The following is a 22,710-nucleotide window of genomic DNA, read 5'->3' on the forward strand; positions in this document are numbered from 1 at the left end:
CAATGCTCAAAAGTGACACTCTATCCTTTGCTCACTTTCAACAACACCTCTTCTCAACATGACATCCAAATCAAGCAAAAATGCGTCTGATGGTGAAAAGATTAATGTCTTGTTCGTCTGTTTAGGTAATATATGCAGAAGTCCATTAGCCGAAGCTGTATTTAATCAAATGGTGGAAAAGAATGGTTTATCATCAAAGTTTGGACAGATTGATTCTTGTGGAACGGGTGCTTATCATGCAGGAGATGGATATGATGATAGAACGATTGCCGTTTGTAGACAGAATAAGGTACCTATAGATGGTGTTTCACGCAAAGTTCGAGCGTCTGATTTTGTTGAATTTGACGTCATCTTTGGAATGGATGCCAATAATGTACGCAATTTACAACAATTGAAACCGAAATCAAGCAAAGCAGAAGTGTATCTATTTGGTGAATTGTGAGTAGAATGTATGCGCCGTCCAAGTACATATGAACTAATCTTCTCACTTCCCTCTCTCTACAGTGATGATAAGAAGCCGATTCAAGATCCATACTATGGCGGAGATCATGGCTTCCAAGCTGCCTACAAGCAATGTGTTCGATATTCTCAAGCTTTCCTTGATCATTTAGGATTCGAAACATCAAAGATTTGATAGGGATTCACACAAATGTATTTTTAGTAATAGATGAGAGGATATATGATTTGATTATATAAAACGCGAAGCCATTGATTCCAATTCCGCGCCCGCTACTTGGCTGTTGAAGGATGTATGCAACGTGTGCAAGCTAACAAACAACACGATTGAATCTCGCCGAGCAAAACCAATACCTCGCCCCGCACTCAAGTGGGGTAATTAAACTTGACATACTTTAGCCGTATGAATGAATGCTGCATATCAATCAATCAAATAGATAGACTTTAGGTCTAAAATAGAGAGGGTCTCTTTAGCGAGTTTGATCATAGAATTACACCGACGAAAGTATTCGTATCCTCTTTACCATCATCGTGTGTGACCTACAAACATTCAGATACTCATTCCCCACTCTCGCATTAGAAACCTTTTTTCATCATGTCACGCGATAAACATGAACATGATAGCTCAACTAGACGTCTGGCTGCCATTGCAGGTCAATTAGGCAGCGTAACATCTTCCTCCGTTCAAACCATCGCTCGTCGTCCTATGCCTTCTTCGAGACCACAAAAAGAATGGCGTCATCTTCCAACATTCAAAGAATTACCAAGAGAAGGTGGTTTCCCCGGTTGTGCATGGAACGTTTTCGGAGCAGGTGATCAATTAGGTACAGTGAACTTGTTAACAGATCATGTGATCGCAAGAACAGCAAAAGAAGAAATTCGTACAGGTCATGCGATCTCACTTAATTGGCCAATTCATTTACCCCTCACACCTTTCTTCGGTCGTCGTGCTGCTCAACATAAATTATTGGCGAGACGTGCTCATGATTTCGCTGAACGAAGGGAAGCTGTTCAAGATACAATGAAACGTAAAGGATACCATGTAGAAACAAGAACCGAAAACGATGATCCATCTCAAGGTCCACTTTCCGATGATGAATTACACATTAATACCCAAAGCGGTACGCAATGGGATGGTTTGCGTCATTATGGACATATCTCACTCAATTGTTTCTATCAAGGTATTCCAAGAAAGGATATCCATTCCACCTTCGACCAGAATGACCATACACAAAATCCATATGCAGACGTCAAATCACATGCAGCTCAATTGGGCATTCAAAATTGGGCACAACATGGTATCGTTGGTCGCGGTGTTTTGTTAGACGTTTGGGGTTATCTATGGCGCAAACATGGTCGTCAACCTTATGATCCTGTTTCAACTCATGCAATCACTTTGGATGTCTTGAAAGAAGTTGCTCGTGCTCAAGGTGTTCGATTCCGTCAAGGTGATATTCTCTTGATTCGTGCCGGATTCGTACAAAGGTATCAGAGTTCAACCGTTCAAGAACGTGAACAATGGGCCAAACAACCTGCTCCAACACTTGCAGGACTTGAACAAGGCGAACATATGTTGGAATGGATTTGGGATAATCATTTCGCAGCAATTGCCTCTGATCAACCTGCTTTGGAAAGATGGCCTTGTCCAACTGGATCTACCTTGTTGCACGAAACGCTATTATCGCTTTTCGGTATGCCAATCGGTGAAATGTTTGACTTGGAAGAACTTTGTATGCACGCCCAACGTACACGAAGATGGACATTCTACTTTAGCAGCTGGCCAATGAACATTTACGGTGGTGTAGCCTCACCCGCAAATGCGTCGGCAACATTCTAAATTTTCGGCACAATTCTCATCAGATATACTCTATACATATTGCTGTTGTATAAATGCCAATGAAAAAAGTACATGCTTATCAATTGACAAAATGTCTATGCTTTAGTTTCTTCTTTGATTTCCAGCGCAGCAAGTTGATCGCCCAGATCTGACATTTGCTCTTTGAGTTTCAACAATTTGCTAACCTCTGTATCGACTTCTGCAGAGTTGTTTGCATTTCCACCAGCTTTCTTTGCTTCTTCTTTCAACTTCTTTACCACATCTCCTTGTTGCTTTACCTGCTCTTCCAAAGCAATGTATTCGGGAGTTGGGTTCTTCACTTTAGGTTCAGCTGCCTTTTTTGCTGCTTTGGCCTGTTTGGCTGCTTGCTTCTTGCTGATAGCCGGCTTTGCATCTGCACCAGCAGCAGCTTTTGCATCTTGTTCTCCACCAAACATTTGACGCCATTCATTTTCCTTCTTTTCGTCAATACGACTGAACAGATGGGCAGGCTTGTTGATCTTGTGTCCAGGTAAGAGATCCAATGCAAATGATGCTTTCAAAGGTCCCTTTTCACTTGCAATACTTTGTTGTTGATCTGCATCAATCACTCCACGATCTTCGACGGGTAACAGACGTGGATTTGCGTCAAGTTGTTGACAAATCGAATCAGTGGTATCGGGCATGAAAGGATGGAAGACCGACGACAAAACGTAAATCAAATTGACGGCCAAAAGCATGGCTGCATCACAATCTGCCTTTTTGTCGTTGAAAAGTGCATTGTCCAGACGTACTTCAGACAAAAAGACATTACCTCTCTGACTAATTTGCATGGCCGTTAGCAAACCAAGACGAAGCTTAACGGCATCCATAGCTGTGGCATAATTTGCCAAAAGGTCATTGACATCTCGGATGAACGTTGAGATCGGATCTGTGGCATCCTTGTTTACCGCCAAAGGTGCTGGTCCAGCTTGCAATCCTTTTCCTTCCGGAATAGACGGTAGCGTAGAATCATATTTGGCAGCCAAGAATTTTAGTGTTCTGTTGACAAAGTTTCCCAGATTGCTCAACAGCTCATTGTTGTTTCTTGCGATAAAGTCACTCCAGCTGAAAAGCGAATCACCAGTCTCGGGTCTGTTGACCAAAAGGTAGAATCGCCAAACATCTGGCGGAACGCCAATCGAGCCAGCTTTGTCACCGAACACACCAATATTTCGAGACTTTGAGAATTTGCCTGATTCATACTGAAGGTAGTCAGTTGTGTTGATGTGGTGCAGCTTCGTCCAAGTCTTTCTTGTACCAATCAAGCATGAAGGGAAAATGACAGTGTGGAATCTGACGTTATCCTTTCCCATGAATTGGAAAAGTCTTACGTTCTCTGGATCTCTCCACCATTTCTCCCACTCGCTCGTGTAATTTGCTGTGATGGAAGGATATCCGATCGGAGCATCGAACCACACATACAACACCTTCTTTTCGAAGCCTTTCAGTGGCACTGGAACACCCCATTTAAGATCACGCGAAAGACTGAAAGGACGTAAACCTTCCTTGAACCAACTCTCAGTGATGTGTCTAGAATTAGCACTCCATCCTCCACGTGTAGCTGCATCCCTTGCCCAATCTTCTGTCTCTTTTTGTAACGAGTCGATACGCAAGAACATATGTGTGGAATCCTTTTGGACTGGTGTAGAATTGCAGGTTTTGCAACGGGGTTGAATGAGATCAACAGCGTCTAGCAATTGACCGCATTTATCGCATTGATCTCCACGTGCATCATCATAACCGCACTTTGGACATATACCTTCTACATATCGGTCTGCCAAGAAACGTTCGTCTTTTGGACACCATAGTTGACGCACATCTCGTTCTTCCATAAATCCATTATTGTATAAATCCAAAAAGATCTCTTGACAAATCTTTGTTTGGGCAGGAGTTGTTGTGCGACCGAAATGATCAAAACCGATTTTGAACCATTTATATACTTGAGCATGAAGAGTGTGATATTTGTCTACCAATTGTTGCGGCGTAACACCTTCCTTCAATGCTTGCGTTTCTGATGCTGTTCCATACTCATCTGTACCACAAACATAGACTGTGTTGCGACCTCGAGAACGTGAATATCTTGCATAACAATCAGCACTCAAAGTTGATCCTACAATATTTCCCAAATGTGGCACATTATTGACATAAGGTAAAGCTGAAGTGATTAAAACATTCTTCTTTCCAGGTTCGGGTAAAATGATTGGTCTTTCTGAAGCAGGTGTATCTTCTGATGGTCTTGTTGTTTTGATCAGGATATCTCTGCTGGAAATTCTTCTTGTGGAAGACTCCGGTAACGTGACCGGGAATGGTGATGCCATTGCGATTGGTTTGTATTACCGCTCTCAAGATGATGGCACAAGACACATGTATGTTTTAAGAAGATCGTCCACCAGTCATGACTGTGCTTCGTCTATTTTTCCTTGACTCCTGTGCTAAGGTGCCTAAAAAAGTTTAATTCTCCCATCACGTGAATTTGGACAAACCAAGCGTTCTCCAAGGCATTCTGTCTTAAAATGCCCTGGCTACATGCTAAATCATGCTCAACATGGCTTTTGTTCACAGACACACACACTCGTTCGATGGTATAAATTACATTAGATTACACATAAAAACACAGGAGTTTTGGTATTATTGAGCTATGTACCTCAATCCGCCTCCTCCTCCTCTTCCTCATTGTCATCGTCTTCTAGTCCCACGCAGACCCGCGTACCGCGAATGTCGACCAGCCACTCAGGAAGTCCCTTTGTCGTTTGTCCCACGTCAGAGGAAGCTAGCTTCTTCTTGACTGCGCTCGATTCAAACTTTTCTCCATCCAAGCCCGCTCTAACCAATTTACGCAGACCTGCCAACACGTGAGTACCATCAAGTCGAAGCTGAATAGGTGATTTACGTAAATCTGATTTGGTCAAATCGCCATATCCGTTCATTTCCGGCATCGGTAGGATTAGATCGTACTTTGTTCTTTCAAATCGAGGCAAATCCTCAATTGCTATCTCGTTTGCCTGACCATCGACCGATCCGCTTCTTTGTACCGACAACCTTTCATCCTGCCCAAAGAGTTCATTCACTTCTCTCTCTCGCTTCTTCTTTTCTGCCTCTGATCTGCTTGCTTGCATTTTTTGCTCTCTAGGATGCTGTATGTGAGAATTTGCCTCAGCACTCGCTTCAGCATTAAGCTCATCCCCTGCACCGTTGAAACGATCTTTTTCATGCCTAGCTATCTTTTCGTATAATCCACTCTTGTCATCTCGTTTTCGTTTATCCGCTCGTACCAAAGGTCCATCTTCTGCTTGATTTCGATCCATCGCTTTACCTTTGCCTGCTTTCAGACGAGATGACATCACATCACCATCCAATACATGATATTCGTTCACTAAAACTTCACGAAGCGCTAAAGGATCACGACCATGAAGTTCGCCCAATATGCCTGTTTTGTATTGAGTATGATCCGAGCCGGATCTCATTCTGGTTGCGTTGTGTAAAACCTTTTGTGCGCCAAAAGCATGAGCAATGGCGGTAAACAACATCTCTTTTTCTTCTTGTCGATTAACTCCAAAATATCCAGAAACGAGACACCAAGGTGTTTTTGGTATATGTAAGATATTCAATCCATAATTGCAAACACTAGTTGCCGATTCGCAAGAAACAATTCGTATCCTTGTGAATGATTTTGTCCAATCTTCTTCTGCTCGTTTCGTCTCGGTAAGGGAAAGCATCTCAGCTGCTTTTGTTGGTGGTGTATCGAGGAAAATAGAATGGGAACAATAATTACTCAGTTCTTCGGATATCCGCTTCACCAGTTCAGCAGGTGTAATTGTTTGATACAATCTATGTCTTGAGGAATATGCATCTTTTTTTCCCAAAAGATTTTTCACCTCTTCGCCATCACCATAATCAAGACAACAAGCGTTCCATTGGTAAAGCATGCGATTCCATCGAGTTGTTTCGAAAATGATTGATGCGATCATCGAATAAGTGATCCCTTCTGGCCAGTCGAAATCAGTCAAACGCTCTATAATTCGGTTTCGCGTTAGACTTGATTTCCAAATCTCTTCTAATTCCTCATACGTTCTTGCTCTCATCCCTTCCCGATAGTCTGAATTGAGTGATTCTTCCTGATCTAACGAGACACTATTTCTTGCTCCCTGTTTCATACGTACAACACCATCTTTTGCTGAATGTTCTGACACATTTGATCCTTTCAATCGAGGAGGTTGAATGCTTGCAGTTGGTGCATGTTTTGAATCCCTTATCCAACCAAGAACGAGTGATTGTAGTTTTCGATGGTCTATGCTGTAAAATAGCTTATGCAAGGCTGGACAAGGTTTGAGTAATGTTGAATCGGGGTATACCGACATCAAAGTTGGCCTTGAGATATTTGTCTTTTCAACCATCTTTCATGTTGGCGATATGGTATGATGTTAATGAAGCAAGAATTCAAAGCATGGTTATGAAAGTGTTGTTGTTGTGTTGGGTGCATGACACGTGCTATTTACGCGTTTATTCATAGACTGGATCAGTCAACGCGTCTGTACCTTTACATGCTGCATACAAAAGTAACACTCTCTTCTCCTCCATCCAACCCTTACGATATGAGGTGAAGTTCATCACAATGACAACACTCTTACAATCACATCAAACACCTTTTCATCCTCCGCCACTTGGAGGAGCACCTTCAGAAAATCAATTCGGATTTCCAATCGAAACAGACGATGTAATTATACAAACGTTGGCAAAAGTTGGAATAACAGATGTAAAAGAACACGATATACAAAAGCCCACTCAACAAATCGCATTAACATGTTTTGCTGCATTTTTGGAATTACTCTCGTATGTCAATGATGAAGTAATCGACACACTAAAAGGTGATTGCCTCGATAGGCTCGAGCATCGTGAATTATATGATGATTCGCTACGCTTCATCATCCGATTCAGAGAAATACGTGCATTGATGATCGCATCATGTGTACCAGATTTCAATATAACCGATATTACCAGGCCAAAACCAAAACGATTCAAGAAACAGATATTCGCACTTATCAACTTTTTACGTTTCTCAGAACATCATATTCAACACTTTGACAAATTGAAAGAAGATAACGACCACATCTTCAGGGAGCGTGATGAGTTATCGTCTAAACTTGCCAATGTGGAAGAAAAGGTGAAAGAGGAGGAAGACCTACGAGCATCCCAAGAAGAAAGAACGATGGAATTGCGAGGTATGAACGCAAAGTTGAGCGAAACTCTACGCAACCTCAAAGACGAACAATCGAGCCTATTGAATGAGCTAGACGATGCAAAGCAAGACAAGAACGTCGCTCACTCCAAACTTCTGAAATTGATCGAGACAAGTCGTTTATTGAATGAAGAGATTGAACGGTTTACATTACGAATCGAGAATACACCAAAAGAGTTACGTGCAATGATCGAAAAGCAAAAGAGACAATTGAAGGAAAAGAGAAGTGCATATGCTGAAGAAGAGACAAAAGCGCAAAATATGCATGAAAAGAAACGAGTACTGGAAATTCTTGAATCGGATATTGCAACATGTGCTCAATTGGTGAAAGCATGTTTAGAAGAGAATACGAAGCTAATCAGAGAAAGACAAGAATTGGATAACGTTCATCATGATATGCATGATATGTCGAAAGAACGTGATAATCTCAACATGCAAATCGATCAATTACAGGAAAAGCTTCGTTGGGCAATGGAAAGGTTGGAACGTACACAAAAGAATATCGAGACAAAAAGAGAAGAGAACAAACGAAGAATGGAAAACGGTGCGGAAGAATGGGAAGGCGTTCAGGCTGAAAAGAAACGAAGAACAGATGCTGTTGATCAATTAAACAAACAATTGGCCGGTCTGGAAGACGAATACGCACAGATTACCGCTGAATTCGATACATTCTACAGCGAACTTCAACAACAGAAACAAAAATTAGAAACGCAATGTCTAGGCTACATGAAAGCAATCTCCAAAAAGATGGATCTACAGGTCGATTTGTAATAATAGTGTATATGATTTTGTAATAATACAGAGAGCCCTTTTTCCTTTTATCCTTTATCCAGATATTTTATCCATTAAACTTTGCCAAAATGCTGGGTCATAAGAAGCTGCGTTGATGCTGTTCTGTGCAGGATCAGAATTTGGATCAACGAGCGATGATCCGTCAAAGAAGGAATTCTTCATCCCTGGAGGAATACCTATTCCAGCCAATTGTGCCGAAATATCCGTTCCGCTCATCGAAGTTGATGTTGCAGGATTAGTGAAATTAGTTGATCCCATGATCGACTGATCTTGCTTTGACTTAGATGAAGCAGAAGGTTGTTGTACTTGATTTGATTGATCGTTGTTTGAATTATTGCTATACGATGGCATAGGTACAGTAGACCAAGGTACGCTTGAAGATTGTGCTGAATTCATCAAAGGTGGTGGTGGAAGAGGTCCCGTATTGGATGCGCCTCCGTTCCAACTTCCTTGTGCGGCCGTATTTGGACCATCCGAATTTGTGTCAAAAACGAATGGAGATATCGAAGTAGGATTGCTTTCGTTTGCTGCAGTAGGAAGACTAGATGCGTTCGACAATCTTTGAGCACCGGTACCCAAAGCATCCACGTCGATATTCTCGAACGCATTATATCGGAACCATGATTCAAACATTTGAAGTACCGAAGCGCCATTCGCATCATCTGTAGAACCTGAAGAGCTGGTGTTCATCCCATTCGTTGTCATCGGAGGGGTGTGATTATTTGTTGCACTGCTATTTGAAGATGCTAATCCATAAGGACTTTCGTTTGAATTATTATGATGTGGCGTTCTCATTGGCAAATAAGGCCAAGGTAATCCTTCATCTTTTCCTTGATCTTTAGCTTTGCGCTGTTCCAGTGCTTTATTACGTCTTGCATCAGCACCTTGATTTAGATCCAACAAAACGGTTGCAGTATCTTCTTCTTTGCTTTGACGTTGAGTTGGACTTTCTACAAAGTGAGCCTGTTCTCCATCGGAAGGCAATAGAGAGGATTGAGGTCCAAGCCTACTATTCTTTTTCGGTCTATGATCTTCAACACTGTCTCCTTCATTTCCACGCTTTCCACCCAATCCTCTGTTTCGATTTGCTTTTGCTGCACGAGCTTCATCGATTCTTTCAACGAATAACCGTAAGATTGTAAATTCACGTTCTTTCGTTTCGTCATACGTGCCTCCCATCCTTTTGCGTTTCAAGAGTTGTAATTCATAAAATGCTCTAAGAGGTCTTAAGAGCATATCTGCATTCTCTGCGTCAGGTTCCATCAGCAAGTAAATACCCAAAATGACAATTGCACTTGTTGTGTTGAATGTTCCCAAATGACCTACCCATGAAGGTGGATTTTCTCCCTCTCTCAATCGGCTATAAATTGTCCTTGTTAAATCGGCCCTTAACTTTAATGTTTGATAAGCAGCTTCAATGCATGACCTACGACTAAAGTTGTACCGATGATGAGGATGGTGATGATGTTGATGCGCTCCTCCCTTTCCAGCCGACCCGCGATAAGATGGACGTAAGAGGTAAGATCGATGAAGCGACATCCGAATGAACAATAATTCAGCCTGTTGCAAATACCGATGAACGGGAACGAATTCATACACACTGTCCCAATCTGTGTTGACATTGCGAACTTCTCCTGCGGCATCAAACTCGGAACGAAGATGGCCGGCAAAGGTCTTGTGAAGTGCATCGAGCTCATGATCAATAGCCACTACATCACTATAGTGGGCTGGAGTCTGGACATTTTGATATATTCTGACCACCTTTCCCATCACGACTGCAAGTCGTGATCGTACGCGGGTGAACGTGAGGAACCTTGGCTTTTCTCCTGGAGGTATCTTTGCTCCAGGTAAAACCTTCATATATTCGTCAAATTCACCGGTAGGATCCGAATCATCCACTAATTCCGTATCGACCACATTATCATCGATTGCCGTCGGACGACCTAAGTTCATACAGAGTATTCGATCTCCGAAATAGACGATAGACCATATCCTTCTGCGTGCTGCAATTTCTTCGCTTGGTAAGCCTAGGATGGAACCATCTCGATGCAGACCGATACTCAAAGCTGATCTAACGCCATTCGCTACACAAGACCAAGCTTCAGATACTCTTCTGTCTAAGAATAGATAGCGACCGGCCAAATGGAAGGCAACGACTTGTTGAATGTCTTCCCTACCCAGCATCGTACTGATCAAAAGACCTTGACGAGCAGCAAAGAACATCCTTTTCGTAGTCAATCGGATTATACGAGGATCATCTGAGACTTTTAGCCTTCCACGATAAGTGATAGCTCCGATCGCGGCTGCCAACATAAATGTAGAATAAGCATTGATGTTGTTCACGTGTAAGATTCCACCATTTTGCCAAAATCTTTCGTATGTTTTCATCATTCGCTTTCGACTGAGCGGTTGTCGTAACCAATTGTTGTGGACGAAAAAGTGATCAATCAATTCATCGAAAAGCTCACGTGGCGGCATAGCAGATGTCAGTACTTGTGAAATGCTAAATGTAGCACCTAGTTCAAACATGACGGCATCCAATTGAGCTGCTCCTTCTATGTGTGCCATAGGATCTGTGACCAATAAAGGATCTCGAAAAAGAGCGCCTTGACGATCTACTGAATCGGAAATTAGTGAATTGAATCGAGCGTCCATTGATGATCCAGCGGGTATTGGTCTTTCAATTTCATCTGATTTTGGGAAAATGACGACTTCATCTCCAGCTTCGCTTCCTTCTGCTTCCTTCTCAGCACTGTCATACTTTGCAGCGTTTGAATTTATTTGATCACGCCAACTGGCTATCCCATTCGAATGCGCCTGTGCTTGCTTGCCTTTCGGTATTCCTACCCTACCACTCGAGTTAACAAGAGTATTGACCATGGAGAACATCCGTTCAAAATTATCATTAACGCTTTGTTCCAATCTAGATACTCTCGTTGTTAAATCGTTTGGATCTTCTCCAGGTTGGAATATTTTGCATCTTTCCGGTATCTTTCTTGCGATACAATGTTGACAAGGTGTTTCACGATTACATTTCTGTTTTCTTCTACTGCATTCTGTACATGAAAAGTGTACCCTTTGTCTTTTAATGCCACTTTTGCTCGTATTACTAGGAGAAGCAACGGATTTATTCATCTTTTGACCTCCTCCACCTTTATTACCTGAAGATGGTCCTGCTTCCTCGCCATCTGAATTGGATGCAAATGATTGGGTTTGACTGTCATCCATGGTTTCTATTAGAAGTGATGTGATGATATAAGGGCAAGTATGATGATTGATTTTCTGATTCGAATTTAATTCAAGCAATCTTCTGATTTCGGATTTGTTCGGCTTAGGGATGGGGAGTAATAGGATGACTCTTGTTTGCTCCTGAAAAGATGATCTGACAAGTCCTATGGTTGAAAAGGTTGCCCAGTTGCGATCAATTGAGTGATTTGATGATGACAGTAAGATGTAAGCTTGGTCTATTCGACCAATAAAATGTTCTCTGATAGTATGACTCCCCTGTCAATTCCCACACATGCATAATGAATTGGATGACACTAGCGTGAACAGCCTTTGATTTAATAATGAGAATGCCCCGAATTGTAAAAGCGGGCCTCTACTAAGCGTTTGGAAAGTGATCGGTGAATTCCATATTCTTAACACGTGCAATAAATAAATTTAAAAAAGTTCAGAAAGTATAAACCTAGAATAATCCTTCTGGGGTTCTCCAACAGCAGCATTTCTATCACGATAACTACTTAAGCCTCAAAGATGGGATTGGCAGAAGTCAAAAGAAAGCAAAGACTGGTAGGCTCAGCCCAAACAAAGAATTCAGCATGGTCGAATGATTCTTCTTTACCGGGTCAAAGGTTGTTGGCTTCGATGGGATGGTCAGCAGGTCAAGGAATCGGTCAAAGTAAAAGTGGAATGGTTGCTCCTGTCGCTGTCGCTTTCAAGATGGACAACAAAGGTATTGGGGCACAAAGACTAGAACGTGAAGCAAGAGCGTCTGGACAAGCAGATGCTTGGATAGGAGGAGGAGGAGAATTGGGCAGCTTATTCGATAGATTAAATGCAGCAGCTGCCAGCTCTGCTTCCACATCCACCAGTACTGCAGTGGATGAGGAAAAGACAAAAAAGGAAGAAAAGGAAAGACGGAAAGCAGAAAAGAAAGAAAAGAAGAAAGAGAAAGCAAAAGAGTTGGACAACGAGAAAAAGGCAATAGAGCAAAAATCTGCCAGTACTCCCGTCATGATCAATCCAAGAATGGCAGCTAGAGCAAAATATCTAAGAGCAAAGCGAATGGTCGGCAATGATTTGAGCAGTATCAATGAAATCCTCGGAATAGCATCGCCTTCAGGATCAAATTCGCCTGCGCCTATTGCATCACCCGCACTTTCACCCAAACCGGCCGATCTATCGAGCGAAGAAGGGGAGACAACAGAATCTGAGCGAAAGAAAGAAAAGAAGAGAAAGCGAGAAGGATCAGAGATTGATGATAAGGATGGCTCAAAGAGCTCATCAAAATCCGACAAGGAAGAGCGGAAGAGGCGGAAGGAGGAAAAGAAATTGGCAAAAGCAAGCAAAAAAGAGGAAAAGCGAAAGACCAAAGAAGACAATACCTCACAGCCAGCCTCAGTAGTCGTGCAAGATACTTCCGATCCATCTTTCAGTGCCAGTGGAGGAGGGAATCGGGTTTCCTCTTTATCGGTGCAGCAATATCTCTCCAATAAGCTGATGTTGCGAAAAGCAGAAATTGTACGCAAGCGTCGATTGCAGGAAGAAGGCGTTTGGAGTAGAGCAGCAACCGTTCAAGCTTGATCTTTTTCTCTATTATGCATTGTGAATCTTCTCCCCGAGCTGCACTTACTTGCTCGCCCCGTTGTGTGATGATTTATTAGTTTGCGTTCTCACAAAGGCTCTATCGGGGTGTCAAGGCATGCTTTTTGCAGTCACAACAAAGTAGCTCGATCTCGTATATTAATCGTTCAATCAGCTCAGTAAACTTTCAGTGTACTCTCATCACACTGTTGATAGACTACAAGTCATGTCACGTATCATTGTTATTCATTTTGCTGCCTTGCTTCTTCTGTTCTTGTTCGGATTGGGAACTTTAGCAATGAAGGGCGACAGAATTGAAATGTTGGATGGTTCACATAAAAGACTTTCAGCCAAGGCAAATACTCCTAACCCTAATCTGGACAATCTTTCGGTGCATGGAAAAAAAGTTGAGAATCTTCTGACAAAGCATGATAAAAGCACAGTAGTACACGACAGAGTTTTCGAGTCTTGGTGGAATCATGCCGATGCAGAAAATAATCGCAATCGTGAACACTCAACAATGAACATGCACGCCGAAGAGATTGAATCACATGAGAAGAAGAAAAAATCAATCATAGGTCGAGTGCGTTCAAAGATACCTATTCTCTCAAAGAAAGATGAGCAAAAGGGGATCGCTTTACATCAGAAATTCAATCATGCTAAGCAAAAAAAGGATAAGTATAGACAAGTGATGCGAGAAGTTGCATCAGATGCCGCAATTCATCATAAAGCGGGTAATTTCGTGGACCATGACGTGCGATATGTGACACAGATGAACTTTGATAATTCTTCTGAGCTAGGCTATCGAAGTGATGGACGTCATGTTACAACTGCTCCAAACTCTCCGCCTGGCTCGCCAAAACTTACGAGAAGCGGCTCAGGATCGTCTCGCAAGACCGTTGGTACCTCTACCTGACTTTATAGTATTGCTATGTATCTTTCGTTTACCAAATTTCTTCTTTTTTGATCCTGTTATACTAATGTTTATCAATTCCCTGTTTAAGTTTTCGCTCACCCTGACTCTTATTGTCGCAGTCTCTACTGTGTGAATTCAGTTACAATCCTCGCCTCCACTGATTATGTTGTTTATATCAACCATTCTTCTATTGATCTGAAAGCGATTAATCGAATAAAGAAAGCCACCCAGCAAATGCACTTTATATAGCAATGTCGAAATTATACGGCATCGCATTTACAGCTCAAGGCACGCAAAGGAGTATTTATTTTGATAAAAGAACTAATAATGACAAATGATGATGATATTGAGAATGCATGATAAAAGAATCGCTTAAATCGGATCACATGTAAACGAGCTTCCGACTGTTCCTGAATTGAACGAATCTTTGATACTGACCACAGATCCGTAAAATCCTCCAACCAAAACCAAAAAGCCCATTGCTATGCAGAGCGTGTTCATGATCGTAAGTGTGGTATTCTTTAGACTGCTAAAGCAACCACCTTTACGAATTACTTTAAGCCACAACAATCCCGGTAGATAGATACTAAATCCACTGATGAAAAGCGAAGAGATAATACCTAGCAAAGAAGAGAAGAAAGGAATGGCTTCTGCGATCACCCAAGCAATCACAGTTACAATACCGATCATCAAAAGCCAAACGGACCAACCCTTGACGGTGTTTACGTACTTGATAACACTCTTTTTGAAAAGACGATCCATCAAGAAACGACAAACTGTGACTGTATTGATAGAACCGGAAATGAAGATGACGGGAAGTGCGATTCCGAATGCGATCTTTGAAATTAGCTTTCCTGCCGAGAGCAAAGCTGGACTCGCTACACTCTGACCAACGAAAGCGTATCCAACAGCACCTGTGACGGTGTAAATGACGATTTCCGTTAAACCAAGAACCCAAATTGATTTAGGAAAATCAGTAGGGGTATGCATTTCTTCCATAAAGCTGAATTGACAAACGGCAAACGAATAAGCAAAGACAATGTTTGTAACAGCAACCATTGCGCTTGCAAAATCAGTTTCAGGTGGCGGTAGAGCACGCCAATCGACCGAAGAAAAGCCTTCAGGTGCTTTCTTTGCTTTAATACCGGTGGCGATCAAGGTGATTAGGATAGCAGCAATGATTGAAACGAAATCAATGTAACCCAAGATTGCCATTTCTGCGAAACTTGGTGGAACGGCGCAGATGAATAGGAGAACGGCAGAAACTACTCCAAAAATCAAAGAGCAGATCGGCCATTCAGTGATTGTGCCGAAAGCGATAGTTCCTGTCAAGCAATGTGATCCGACGAGCAAGACCAATTGCAAAACAAACATCACACTGAACATTTCACGTAAGAATCTTCCAAACCATCCATTTCCGCCCAATAGAGGTCCAACGTCAGAGTAATGTTGCACTTGTGGGTATTTGAGTTTTACTTGACCGACGACATAACTTGTATAAATTGCCACGAATCCGAAACCGACTGTGATGATCACACCAGCGACCATACCAAGAGTTGCAAAAGCAGATGGAATACTCAAGCTTCCCAAAGCGATTGCTTCGACGATCAAGATGACGACCAATTGGAACCATCCTAATTTGGAGTATTTCTCTACTCCTTTAGTTTGCTTTTCCAGCATGTAGTCGTACTCCATCTGTTGTTGCGAATTTTTCCTCGTTCTTGACATAAACGGTCCAGGTTCATTCACATCTCCAGATCCGTTATTGAGATTGCTGCCTTCTTTATTTGAATGATCTTCATTGTCGCTGTTTGCTAATGTTTCATCCACTCTTTCGGTTACCTTTTCCCCATTAGCATTGTAGCCATCAACAGCTTTAGAATCCATCTTTTCGTTGACTGGTCCACTTTCAAAGTTTTCAGTGTAGGCAGACATGATGATTGGGAATTGATTTGTGATAGTATCCTTTTTATCTTGATCCGCTCTTTATAGGACTTTGATATACTTTAGATAAGATGCTGTGGAATTGCCAAGGGGCGGATAAGGATGAACGAAAAAAGTCCGTCTTATCTTTTTACACAGCCGCGAAAGAATTGGGCGAGATAACGAAAAAAGCAACCGATGATGTCTTGTCCCCGTAAAAGTGATGAATAGGTGGGGCTGAACACAAGATAGGGCAACACTGCAAAGCACCAATGACGAACGTTGATGGCGGTAAGGAGCAAGAAGTGATTGAAAAAGTAAGACTTTGCTGGAGAGGAACAGCTGATAAGCGCCACCTCTGTTTGTGTTCAGAGTGGGGTAAAAGAAAGCAAAACGGAAGATCTACCTCTCAAAAAAAAAGTAGCTTACATTTGCCCTCAGAATGAAGTGCCGCAGACAAAAAAGACCTTTAAAAGTAAAACGTCATCAACAATAGGAGCCAACATTTGCTTATCTTTTTTACCTCATACGTACACATGAACACTATTCATGCATTCTATTGATTCAGGACATAAATTGAGGTTGAACCTGACCCCACCCAAGCTAAAAAAGAAAGATTAGGAACATCATTAGCGAAACAACTCGTTAAGCGACCCAAATTTGGTTGAATTTAGTAGCCGGATTGGTTGTTTAGGATGTATGCACTTCTTAAGCGAAAAAAAAACAATCAGGTCAGAATATTCGTGTTTTGCCGCTGGGTCTCCCGCTGGACGGGCAAAAAAAAGAATGGACGATCTAAACGCCGTATGCACTGAGTGACTTTGGAACCCGATCTAAGAAAAGACGCGCGGCATATGCAGCACAACGCCAAGGGCTTACTACTGATGCGGCATGAATAGACACAGATCACTTGTCAGACGAGTACGACAACACATGTGTCTTGAGATCGGCTGGGGTTGTTCTGTTCCCAGCCTAGTTTGGGCGTTTAGTGTGTTACTTTAAGCCGTGGACGTACTCAATCAGACCGGCAAGCAATCCGAACGTCCGTGTGTCCGGCATTTTATTCTTTGATATAATAAAATGAAATTTAGGTGTTCCTGAAATCTTCTTAATCGATACATAGACTAGATAAAAGCAATTCTTCTTACGGGAAAATAGGAAAATTAAATACCAACAGCTTCACGAACCTTTCTCTCATTCGCCCTTAATCGTTCATTTTCCACTTCCAATTTGCGAATCAATGTATCACGTTTGGCCATCTCTTCCTTGAGTATTTCCAGCTCTTCTCGTAATGCATTCATCTCTGTAGGTGAAGAAGTATTAGCATTTGGAGTGGACACGACAGGGGTTGCAGTCGCAGAGCGATTCCCATTGCTGGTTGTGATTGGAACATGGCGAGAAGTGGCAGCAGCAGAATCTTGTAGGTCTTGCTTTGTCGAATAGGTAGGCTCTTCTCTCGTATCTTGAACAGGTATTGCTGCGCTTTTGACAGGCGAGACGGGACGACTGACTCGTTGTGGACGCTCTTCAACAGGTGCAGGTTGTGCAGGAGCTGGAGTTGGGGTTGGCAAGGCACGGGCTGGAGTGGCAGCTGAGGAAGTTGCTTGTCCTGTACTACCTTTGATATTGCTTCCATTCTCTAGACTGATCAGATTAGGCGTAGCACGCTTTCCAGAAAAGAATTCTGCGCCAGTCAATGCTGGAACAATGGAAGCTGCAGGTGGGAAAATGTCGGATTGGAAATTCTCCGCCCTTCTAGGCACTTGGAAACTGATAGGTTGGATGAGATTACCAGTGACCTTGAACGCTTTTCCGATCTCATTATCATTTGCATTGACTGTCCTTCTCGGCACGAATGTCATTCCACGTTGAGGTTCAGTAGATTTATATTCGGCTAACTCGTACAATTCATCCCCTTCCAATTCGTAATACCGCACATTTCCGTCTCCTTTTCCTGCCAAGAAGATTACTTGGTTGTCACTCCAAAAAGGCATCACAACACCGCTACTTGTGTCCAAAGTAAGAGATTTGACTGGTTTGCTCAAATCGGAAGAGTTCCACAAGAACATCTGTCTATCACTTGTTCTTGTGAAGCCGGTTGTAATCAGACGATCGCTATCTCCACACCAAATCACACGTGCTCCCTTTACACCTTCATGACCTGGGGCCTGTGCGATTGGTTCTCCTCCTTTACGTGCATCGTAGATACGGAATTGTTTATCACGAGAAGTGACTGCCAATCGATCACCTGAATAGTCAAAGTCAAACGATTGAATCGAATCACGCGGTCCTGCCATCACACTACTGGGTTGTATGTTGGATCCATCACTTCCTCCTTCAATGATTGATGTAATGTCATAAATGCGAACTTGATGATCACCTGTACTAACAGCCACGAGACCGGATGCTGTTGGATGAAAGACAATTTGTCCAACTTTTCGAGTACCAGTATTAATTCTTGCTAATGGAGCTATATCTTTGACGTCCCCTGCTTTCTCACGTTCTTTTTCCGTCATATCCAAGATTGCAAACATTGAAGAATCAATCTTCCAAATACCCAAAGTACCATCATCACTTCCGCTTACGACGATATCTTCATGAAAAGGTGACCAAGCGGTATCCAAAACGGTTGCTGTATGACCTCTACAAAGTGGATAGATGTCGGGAAATTTGCCTGGTCGATCGACTGGCATGACTGCAAATGCACCACCTCCGGATGCATTCCAATTCAAGGCAACATATCTTCCATTCGTTGATACCAAGTTTGTATCCCATGCATTATTTGATACCTTTACGTTATCCAAACATCCTTCCTTCTTGGCAGCCGTACCATATACATGTCTATACTTTGATGGTCTTACAAATCGACTCATGTTGATCCCCTATTCACAGAACTTCTGACTTTCTTTTTGTCTTGTACCTAGCTCGTTATCAGATAATACCTTTTGATGGAGAAGACTTAAACAAAATGGCATCCATTAATAGCATTCATTCATTGACTTAGGCCGGGATCCGAATTGATAATAGAGTTTCTGCTATTTAAATGACTGCTGGTGTGCCTTTTCTATTTAAACATACGCCGCGTGTGTATGTGAGTGTGTGTGTGCGCTTAAGACGGCGCAGCGTGCGCAGTGTGAATTGGCGTAGGCACTTTTATAGCGGAAAGATGCCACATGCACACACAAACGCAGAAACCTTCTAAATATCAACACCATCATCTCATTCACTCTCACAACAACAAACAGAATGTCTGACGCAAATGGACCTCCTCGTGAGGAATTGGCTCAAATATTCAAACACTTGATCTCATTACGCAAAGAGAATAAACAATGCTTTGATTGTGGTGCAAAAAATCCTTCTTGGGCAAGTGCAACGTATGGAATTTATATTTGTTTAGATTGTTCTTCACGTCATCGTAATATGGGTGTTCATATCAGTTTTGTTCGTTCAACAACGCTCGATTCCTGGTCTTGGTCTCAGTTACGATTGATGAAAGTTGGTGGAAATGGTCCTGCTTTTGATTATTTCTCGAGACATGGCGGTAGTTCATTCCTTTCTCCTGCCGCAGAAGCAAAAACAAAATATACATCTGGAACGGCAAGAAGTTACAAAGAAGAGCTCACAAAACGAGTACAGGAAGATGCAAGAGGTGGGCCTGTAGGTGCTCGAGTCGCTTTCCCAGGTTTATCTTTGAATGGCGCTGCTGGAGGTGCTTCTTCTAATGCCCCAGCCTCGAGTGCAGCAAAAGGCGGCAATGATGAAGATGACTTTTTCGATGATTGGGACAAACCTGCTGCACCGAAAGCAGCTCCAGCCAAAGCAGCTCCAACAGGTCCTCCTGGTATTGGCGTAAGAAGGCCTGCCGCACCAACACCCGGTGCAGTTGCTGCTTCTGCCGTGCCAACAAATGCAGGATCCGCTACATCTTCTGGCTTCAATACTCCTGAACGTAGCTCAACACCCACAACAACCACATCCAAAACATTGAACGCAGGCAGATCGACAAGTGGAGCAGGCGGACGCAAAGGAGCGTTGGGTGCAACGAAAATCAATGCAGGTGGATCAGGTTTGGCAAAAGGTAAGCTAGGAGGTGTGAAGAAGGCTGCCGCACCAATCGACTTCGAAGAAGCGGAGAGAAAGGCAAAAGAGGAAGAAAAGAAAGCAAAACAAATGGAAGAACAAGCTTTGAAAGAGAAAGAAAGCTTTGAACAAGCAGAAGCAATGGCAAAAGCTGCAATTCAAGCGGCAAGTGCAAGTCAAGCTGCAGCACAAGTGGCAAGCGCAAGCAATGGATCTGCTGCTGCACCTCATAGTCCACCAGGCAATCGTCGTACGAGTCAAGAAGTAGAACGTTTAGGTATGGGTTTTGGGCGTTTGAATATGGGAGCTCAACGGGTGGCCGCACAAAATGCACGTAGCAAAGAAGCTGCCGCTGCTGCAAATGGATCTGCATATGATGAGCCAAGTTATGCGAGAACAAAATTCTCCGCTCAAAAGTCCATTTCTTCTGATCAATATTTCGAACGTGGAGGATATGATCCAAATATGTCTTCCGAAGCAAAAGAAAGATTACAGAGCTTCGCTGGTCAGACCAGTATTTCATCCAATCAATACTTTGGTCGTGATGACGAAGAGGAAGAAGGAGGTATGGGCGGAGGCGGTGCCGGATATAGTGGCGCAGCGGCAAATGGTGAAGATTGGGCAGGTGACTTTGAACAAACTGCAAGAGATTATTATCAACGCTTTATGGCCAATCCGGACGTTCAAAGTGGAATCGAATCATTCCGTTCAGGTGCGATGAAATTATCACAATATTTGGAGGACATGTCTCGTAACGGTGGATGATTCCTTCTTTCTTGATGTCCCTTTATCTTCTTTTACCACCTTCATGCAATGATCTAATCATCAGATTATAACAATGAGACCATACATATACAATACATATGCTATTCAACCCCATGATAATGCGATGTAATGTGTGACGCCGTAGTAAATCAAGGTGGAGGAGAGAAAAAGAGAATAAAGGCGAAGAAACAACAGCTTTACAAGTTTAAGTAGTGAATGAAGGCGAGCGGTAATGACTGCTTGAGCGAGGATGTGCGAACCTGGACCATTTGAAAGAGGTCCTTTTCGCACCCCTTGAACGCTAATTGAGCATTACTGAAAGAGAGTATGTCAATGCTGCAGAATCATGTCGTTTCGTTCAGCAAATGCAAGTAACATATTTTCTTTGTGCATCTGGGAAGGGGTGTACTCTTGGCATTTGTCCGGGACCTTGATGCTAGTGTGATATTGTGGTTAGTGAGTGTCAAAACCCGATTTAAAAAAACGATTAAGCTTTCTTTATAAATGCGACTAACAACATCAATCAAATACCGGATCAGATGGTTGTAGCGGCATTTGAATCTGTGCGGTTACTTGTGACAATTAAGTTCAAAGAGAAGAGAAATGACAGTCGAAGTGAGGTTTGCACGTAGAATATTCTATCGGAAAAAGAACTGTCACTCGGAAATGAATCGGGGGCTAGCACGCAAGAGTATTTGGGCACTTAACCAGTGTAAACATCAATCTCCTCATCACATGTCGGAAGTATGCCTCCACTGCCTACTAAGAAAGTTGTGTCTAAATATAAAATCTGCCCCGCAAAAATTACATCTAACATCTTTATTCCCATCCCACTTGTCACCATGTCAAGCTCATTACCAACTCCCGCTTCTCCATTCGAAGTTCGATCAGCACAGATCGATGATGTTTCCATTGCTTATCAAACAGCAGGAAAATTTCATCCTACAAAAGCGATTCTATTGATTCATGGATATCCTCAAACAGTTTATGCAATGCGTTATCTCTTGCCCCTTTTTGCCGAGAAAGGCTTCTTTGTCGTTGCTCCAGATTATCGTGGAGCAGGTGGTAGCTCGATGCCCTTGGGCGGTTATGATAAAATGACAATGGCAACCGATTTACATAAATTAATGGTTGATAAACTTAATGTTCAAGCTTATTCTGTCCTCGGTCATGATATTGGAAGTATGGTAGCAACTGCTCAAGCTCTCAAGTTTAGAGATCACGTTAAAGCTTTAATCATTATGGAATGTCCTCAACCTGGAACTTCAGTTTACAAAGCATTCACTACCGAACCTGAATTGACATTGGGTCCAACATTTCACTTCTTCTTCCATCATGCAGACAATTTACCCGAACAATTAACTTATGGCAGAGAAGATCTTTATCTTCAACACCTTTACGATCGTCTTTCTTACAAGCCTTATTTCCTTACAAATGAGGAAAGACAAGTGTACTACGAAAGTTTCCGAAGATCAGGCAGGATGAGAGCAGGTTTTGGAGTATATCGTGCGTTCAGACAAGATGATAAAGATGTAAAGGAGAACATCGCATCAAAAGGCAAATTGAGCATTCCCATCTTGGCTACCGGTGGATCAGAAAGTGTATTCTGCAAATATATCGAACAAATCGGTAAAGAGATCGGTGGAAATATGCAATTCAAACCTGTAGAAGATGCTTCTCATTGGGTTCCCGAAGAGAATCCTGTAGGTTTGGCAAATTTGACTGTCAAATTTTTGCAAGAACATAAAATCGAATGATAATCAGAAGCGCAATCTCGTATTCTTCTGCAAACCAATCTCAGAGAAGGACGTTCTTCTTGTGTGTATAATGAAAGAAAATTCATACTCCTTTTTTCATGAAATCTCAATTCAATTTTAC

General features: G+C 42.4%; 12 protein-coding genes across 12 annotated transcripts; 7 read left to right on the forward strand and 5 right to left on the reverse strand.

Annotated features, from left to right (window-relative positions):
- Positions 1-32: 32 nt before the first annotated feature.
- FA14DRAFT_166999 (putative LTP1-protein-tyrosine-phosphatase) lies at positions 33-869 on the forward strand. The gene is made up of 2 exons (XM_025500059.1): positions 33-438; positions 505-869. The coding sequence occupies exons 1-2, from the start codon at positions 59-61 to the stop codon at positions 632-634; spliced, it is 510 nt and encodes a 169-aa protein (XP_025358466.1). The 5' UTR covers positions 33-58; the 3' UTR covers positions 635-869.
- A 95-nt stretch (positions 870-964) lies between these two features.
- On the forward strand, positions 965-2,374 carry FA14DRAFT_159868 (uncharacterized protein). The gene has a single exon (XM_025498426.1). It carries the CDS (start codon positions 1,052-1,054, stop codon positions 2,291-2,293), a length of 1,242 nt encoding a protein of 413 aa, XP_025358467.1. The 5' UTR covers positions 965-1,051; the 3' UTR covers positions 2,294-2,374.
- A 14-nt stretch (positions 2,375-2,388) lies between these two features.
- Positions 2,389-4,632, reverse strand: FA14DRAFT_118747 (putative MES1-methionyl-tRNA synthetase; the record flags this gene model as incomplete). Its single annotated transcript, XM_025496309.1, has 2 exons — positions 2,389-2,828; positions 2,889-4,632. 2 exons carry the CDS (start codon positions 4,630-4,632, stop codon positions 2,389-2,391), a joined length of 2,184 nt encoding a protein of 727 aa, XP_025358468.1.
- Positions 4,633-4,891: 259 nt separating this feature from the next.
- FA14DRAFT_159870 (uncharacterized protein) lies at positions 4,892-6,729 on the reverse strand. Its single transcript, XM_025498427.1, has one exon. The coding sequence runs from the start codon at positions 6,706-6,708 to the stop codon at positions 4,960-4,962; it is 1,749 nt and encodes a 582-aa protein (XP_025358469.1). The 5' UTR covers positions 6,709-6,729; the 3' UTR covers positions 4,892-4,959.
- Positions 6,730-6,891: 162 nt separating this feature from the next.
- On the forward strand, positions 6,892-8,529 carry FA14DRAFT_23629 (uncharacterized protein). Its single transcript, XM_025502051.1, has one exon. The coding sequence runs from the start codon at positions 6,927-6,929 to the stop codon at positions 8,319-8,321; it is 1,395 nt and encodes a 464-aa protein (XP_025358470.1). The 5' UTR covers positions 6,892-6,926; the 3' UTR covers positions 8,322-8,529.
- FA14DRAFT_188195 (uncharacterized protein) lies at positions 8,199-11,858 on the reverse strand. The gene has a single exon (XM_025501642.1). The coding sequence runs from the start codon at positions 11,568-11,570 to the stop codon at positions 8,376-8,378; it is 3,195 nt and encodes a 1,064-aa protein (XP_025358471.1). The 5' UTR covers positions 11,571-11,858; the 3' UTR covers positions 8,199-8,375.
- Positions 11,859-12,060: 202 nt separating this feature from the next.
- On the forward strand, positions 12,061-12,692 carry FA14DRAFT_131377 (uncharacterized protein; the record flags this gene model as incomplete). Its single annotated transcript, XM_025496931.1, has 2 exons — positions 12,061-12,443; positions 12,546-12,692. Coding segments are annotated over exons 1-2 (492 nt in total), but the record flags the coding sequence as incomplete, so codon positions are not given.
- Positions 12,693-13,374: 682 nt separating this feature from the next.
- Positions 13,375-14,064, forward strand: FA14DRAFT_153501 (uncharacterized protein; the record flags this gene model as incomplete). The annotated part of the gene is made up of 1 exon (XM_025497603.1): positions 13,375-14,064. One exon carries the CDS (start codon positions 13,375-13,377, stop codon positions 14,062-14,064), a length of 690 nt encoding a protein of 229 aa, XP_025358473.1.
- A 372-nt stretch (positions 14,065-14,436) lies between these two features.
- FA14DRAFT_163683 (uncharacterized protein) lies at positions 14,437-15,792 on the reverse strand (the record flags this gene model as incomplete). The annotated part of the gene is made up of 1 exon (XM_025499833.1): positions 14,437-15,792. The coding sequence occupies one exon, from the start codon at positions 15,790-15,792 to the stop codon at positions 14,437-14,439; it is 1,356 nt and encodes a 451-aa protein (XP_025358474.1).
- A 1,260-nt stretch (positions 15,793-17,052) lies between these two features.
- On the reverse strand, positions 17,053-18,860 carry FA14DRAFT_131382 (putative CRN1; the record flags this gene model as incomplete). Its single annotated transcript, XM_025496932.1, has 2 exons — positions 17,053-17,497; positions 17,564-18,860. 2 exons carry the CDS (start codon positions 18,858-18,860, stop codon positions 17,151-17,153), a joined length of 1,644 nt encoding a protein of 547 aa, XP_025358475.1. The 3' UTR covers positions 17,053-17,150.
- A 218-nt stretch (positions 18,861-19,078) lies between these two features.
- FA14DRAFT_159872 (ArfGap-domain-containing protein) lies at positions 19,079-20,998 on the forward strand. The gene has a single exon (XM_025498428.1). It carries the CDS (start codon positions 19,234-19,236, stop codon positions 20,830-20,832), a length of 1,599 nt encoding a protein of 532 aa, XP_025358476.1. The 5' UTR covers positions 19,079-19,233; the 3' UTR covers positions 20,833-20,998.
- A 787-nt stretch (positions 20,999-21,785) lies between these two features.
- FA14DRAFT_104197 (alpha/beta-hydrolase) lies at positions 21,786-22,589 on the forward strand (the record flags this gene model as incomplete). The annotated part of the gene is made up of 1 exon (XM_025495705.1): positions 21,786-22,589. A coding segment is annotated over one exon (804 nt), but the record flags the coding sequence as incomplete, so codon positions are not given.
- Between the last annotated feature and the right edge of the window lie 121 nt (positions 22,590-22,710).

Source organism: Meira miltonrushii (assembly GCF_003144205.1).
Source record: "Meira miltonrushii strain MCA 3882 unplaced genomic scaffold FA14scaffold_1, whole genome shotgun sequence".
Classification (NCBI taxonomy): Eukaryota; Fungi; Basidiomycota; class Exobasidiomycetes; order Exobasidiales; family Brachybasidiaceae; genus Meira; species Meira miltonrushii.

What these genes read in the sequence shown, in the direction of transcription:
- FA14DRAFT_166999 (XM_025500059.1), top strand. Translation starts at nt 59, where the DNA reads ATGACATCCAAATCAAGCAAAAATGCGTCTGATGGTGAAAAGATTAAT. An exon ending in GTGTATCTATTTGGTGAATT is followed by an intron (nt 439 to 504) that starts GTGAGTAGAATG and finishes CTCTCTCTACAG; the next exon opens with TGATGATAAGAAGCCGATTC.
- FA14DRAFT_159868 (XM_025498426.1), top strand. Translation starts at nt 1,052, where the DNA reads ATGTCACGCGATAAACATGAACATGATAGCTCAACTAGACGTCTGGCT.
- FA14DRAFT_159870 (XM_025498427.1), bottom strand. Translation starts at nt 6,708, where the DNA reads ATGGTTGAAAAGACAAATATCTCAAGGCCAACTTTGATGTCGGTATAC.
- FA14DRAFT_23629 (XM_025502051.1), top strand. Translation starts at nt 6,927, where the DNA reads ATGACAACACTCTTACAATCACATCAAACACCTTTTCATCCTCCGCCA.
- FA14DRAFT_188195 (XM_025501642.1), bottom strand. Translation starts at nt 11,570, where the DNA reads ATGGATGACAGTCAAACCCAATCATTTGCATCCAATTCAGATGGCGAG.
- FA14DRAFT_159872 (XM_025498428.1), top strand. Translation starts at nt 19,234, where the DNA reads ATGTCTGACGCAAATGGACCTCCTCGTGAGGAATTGGCTCAAATATTC.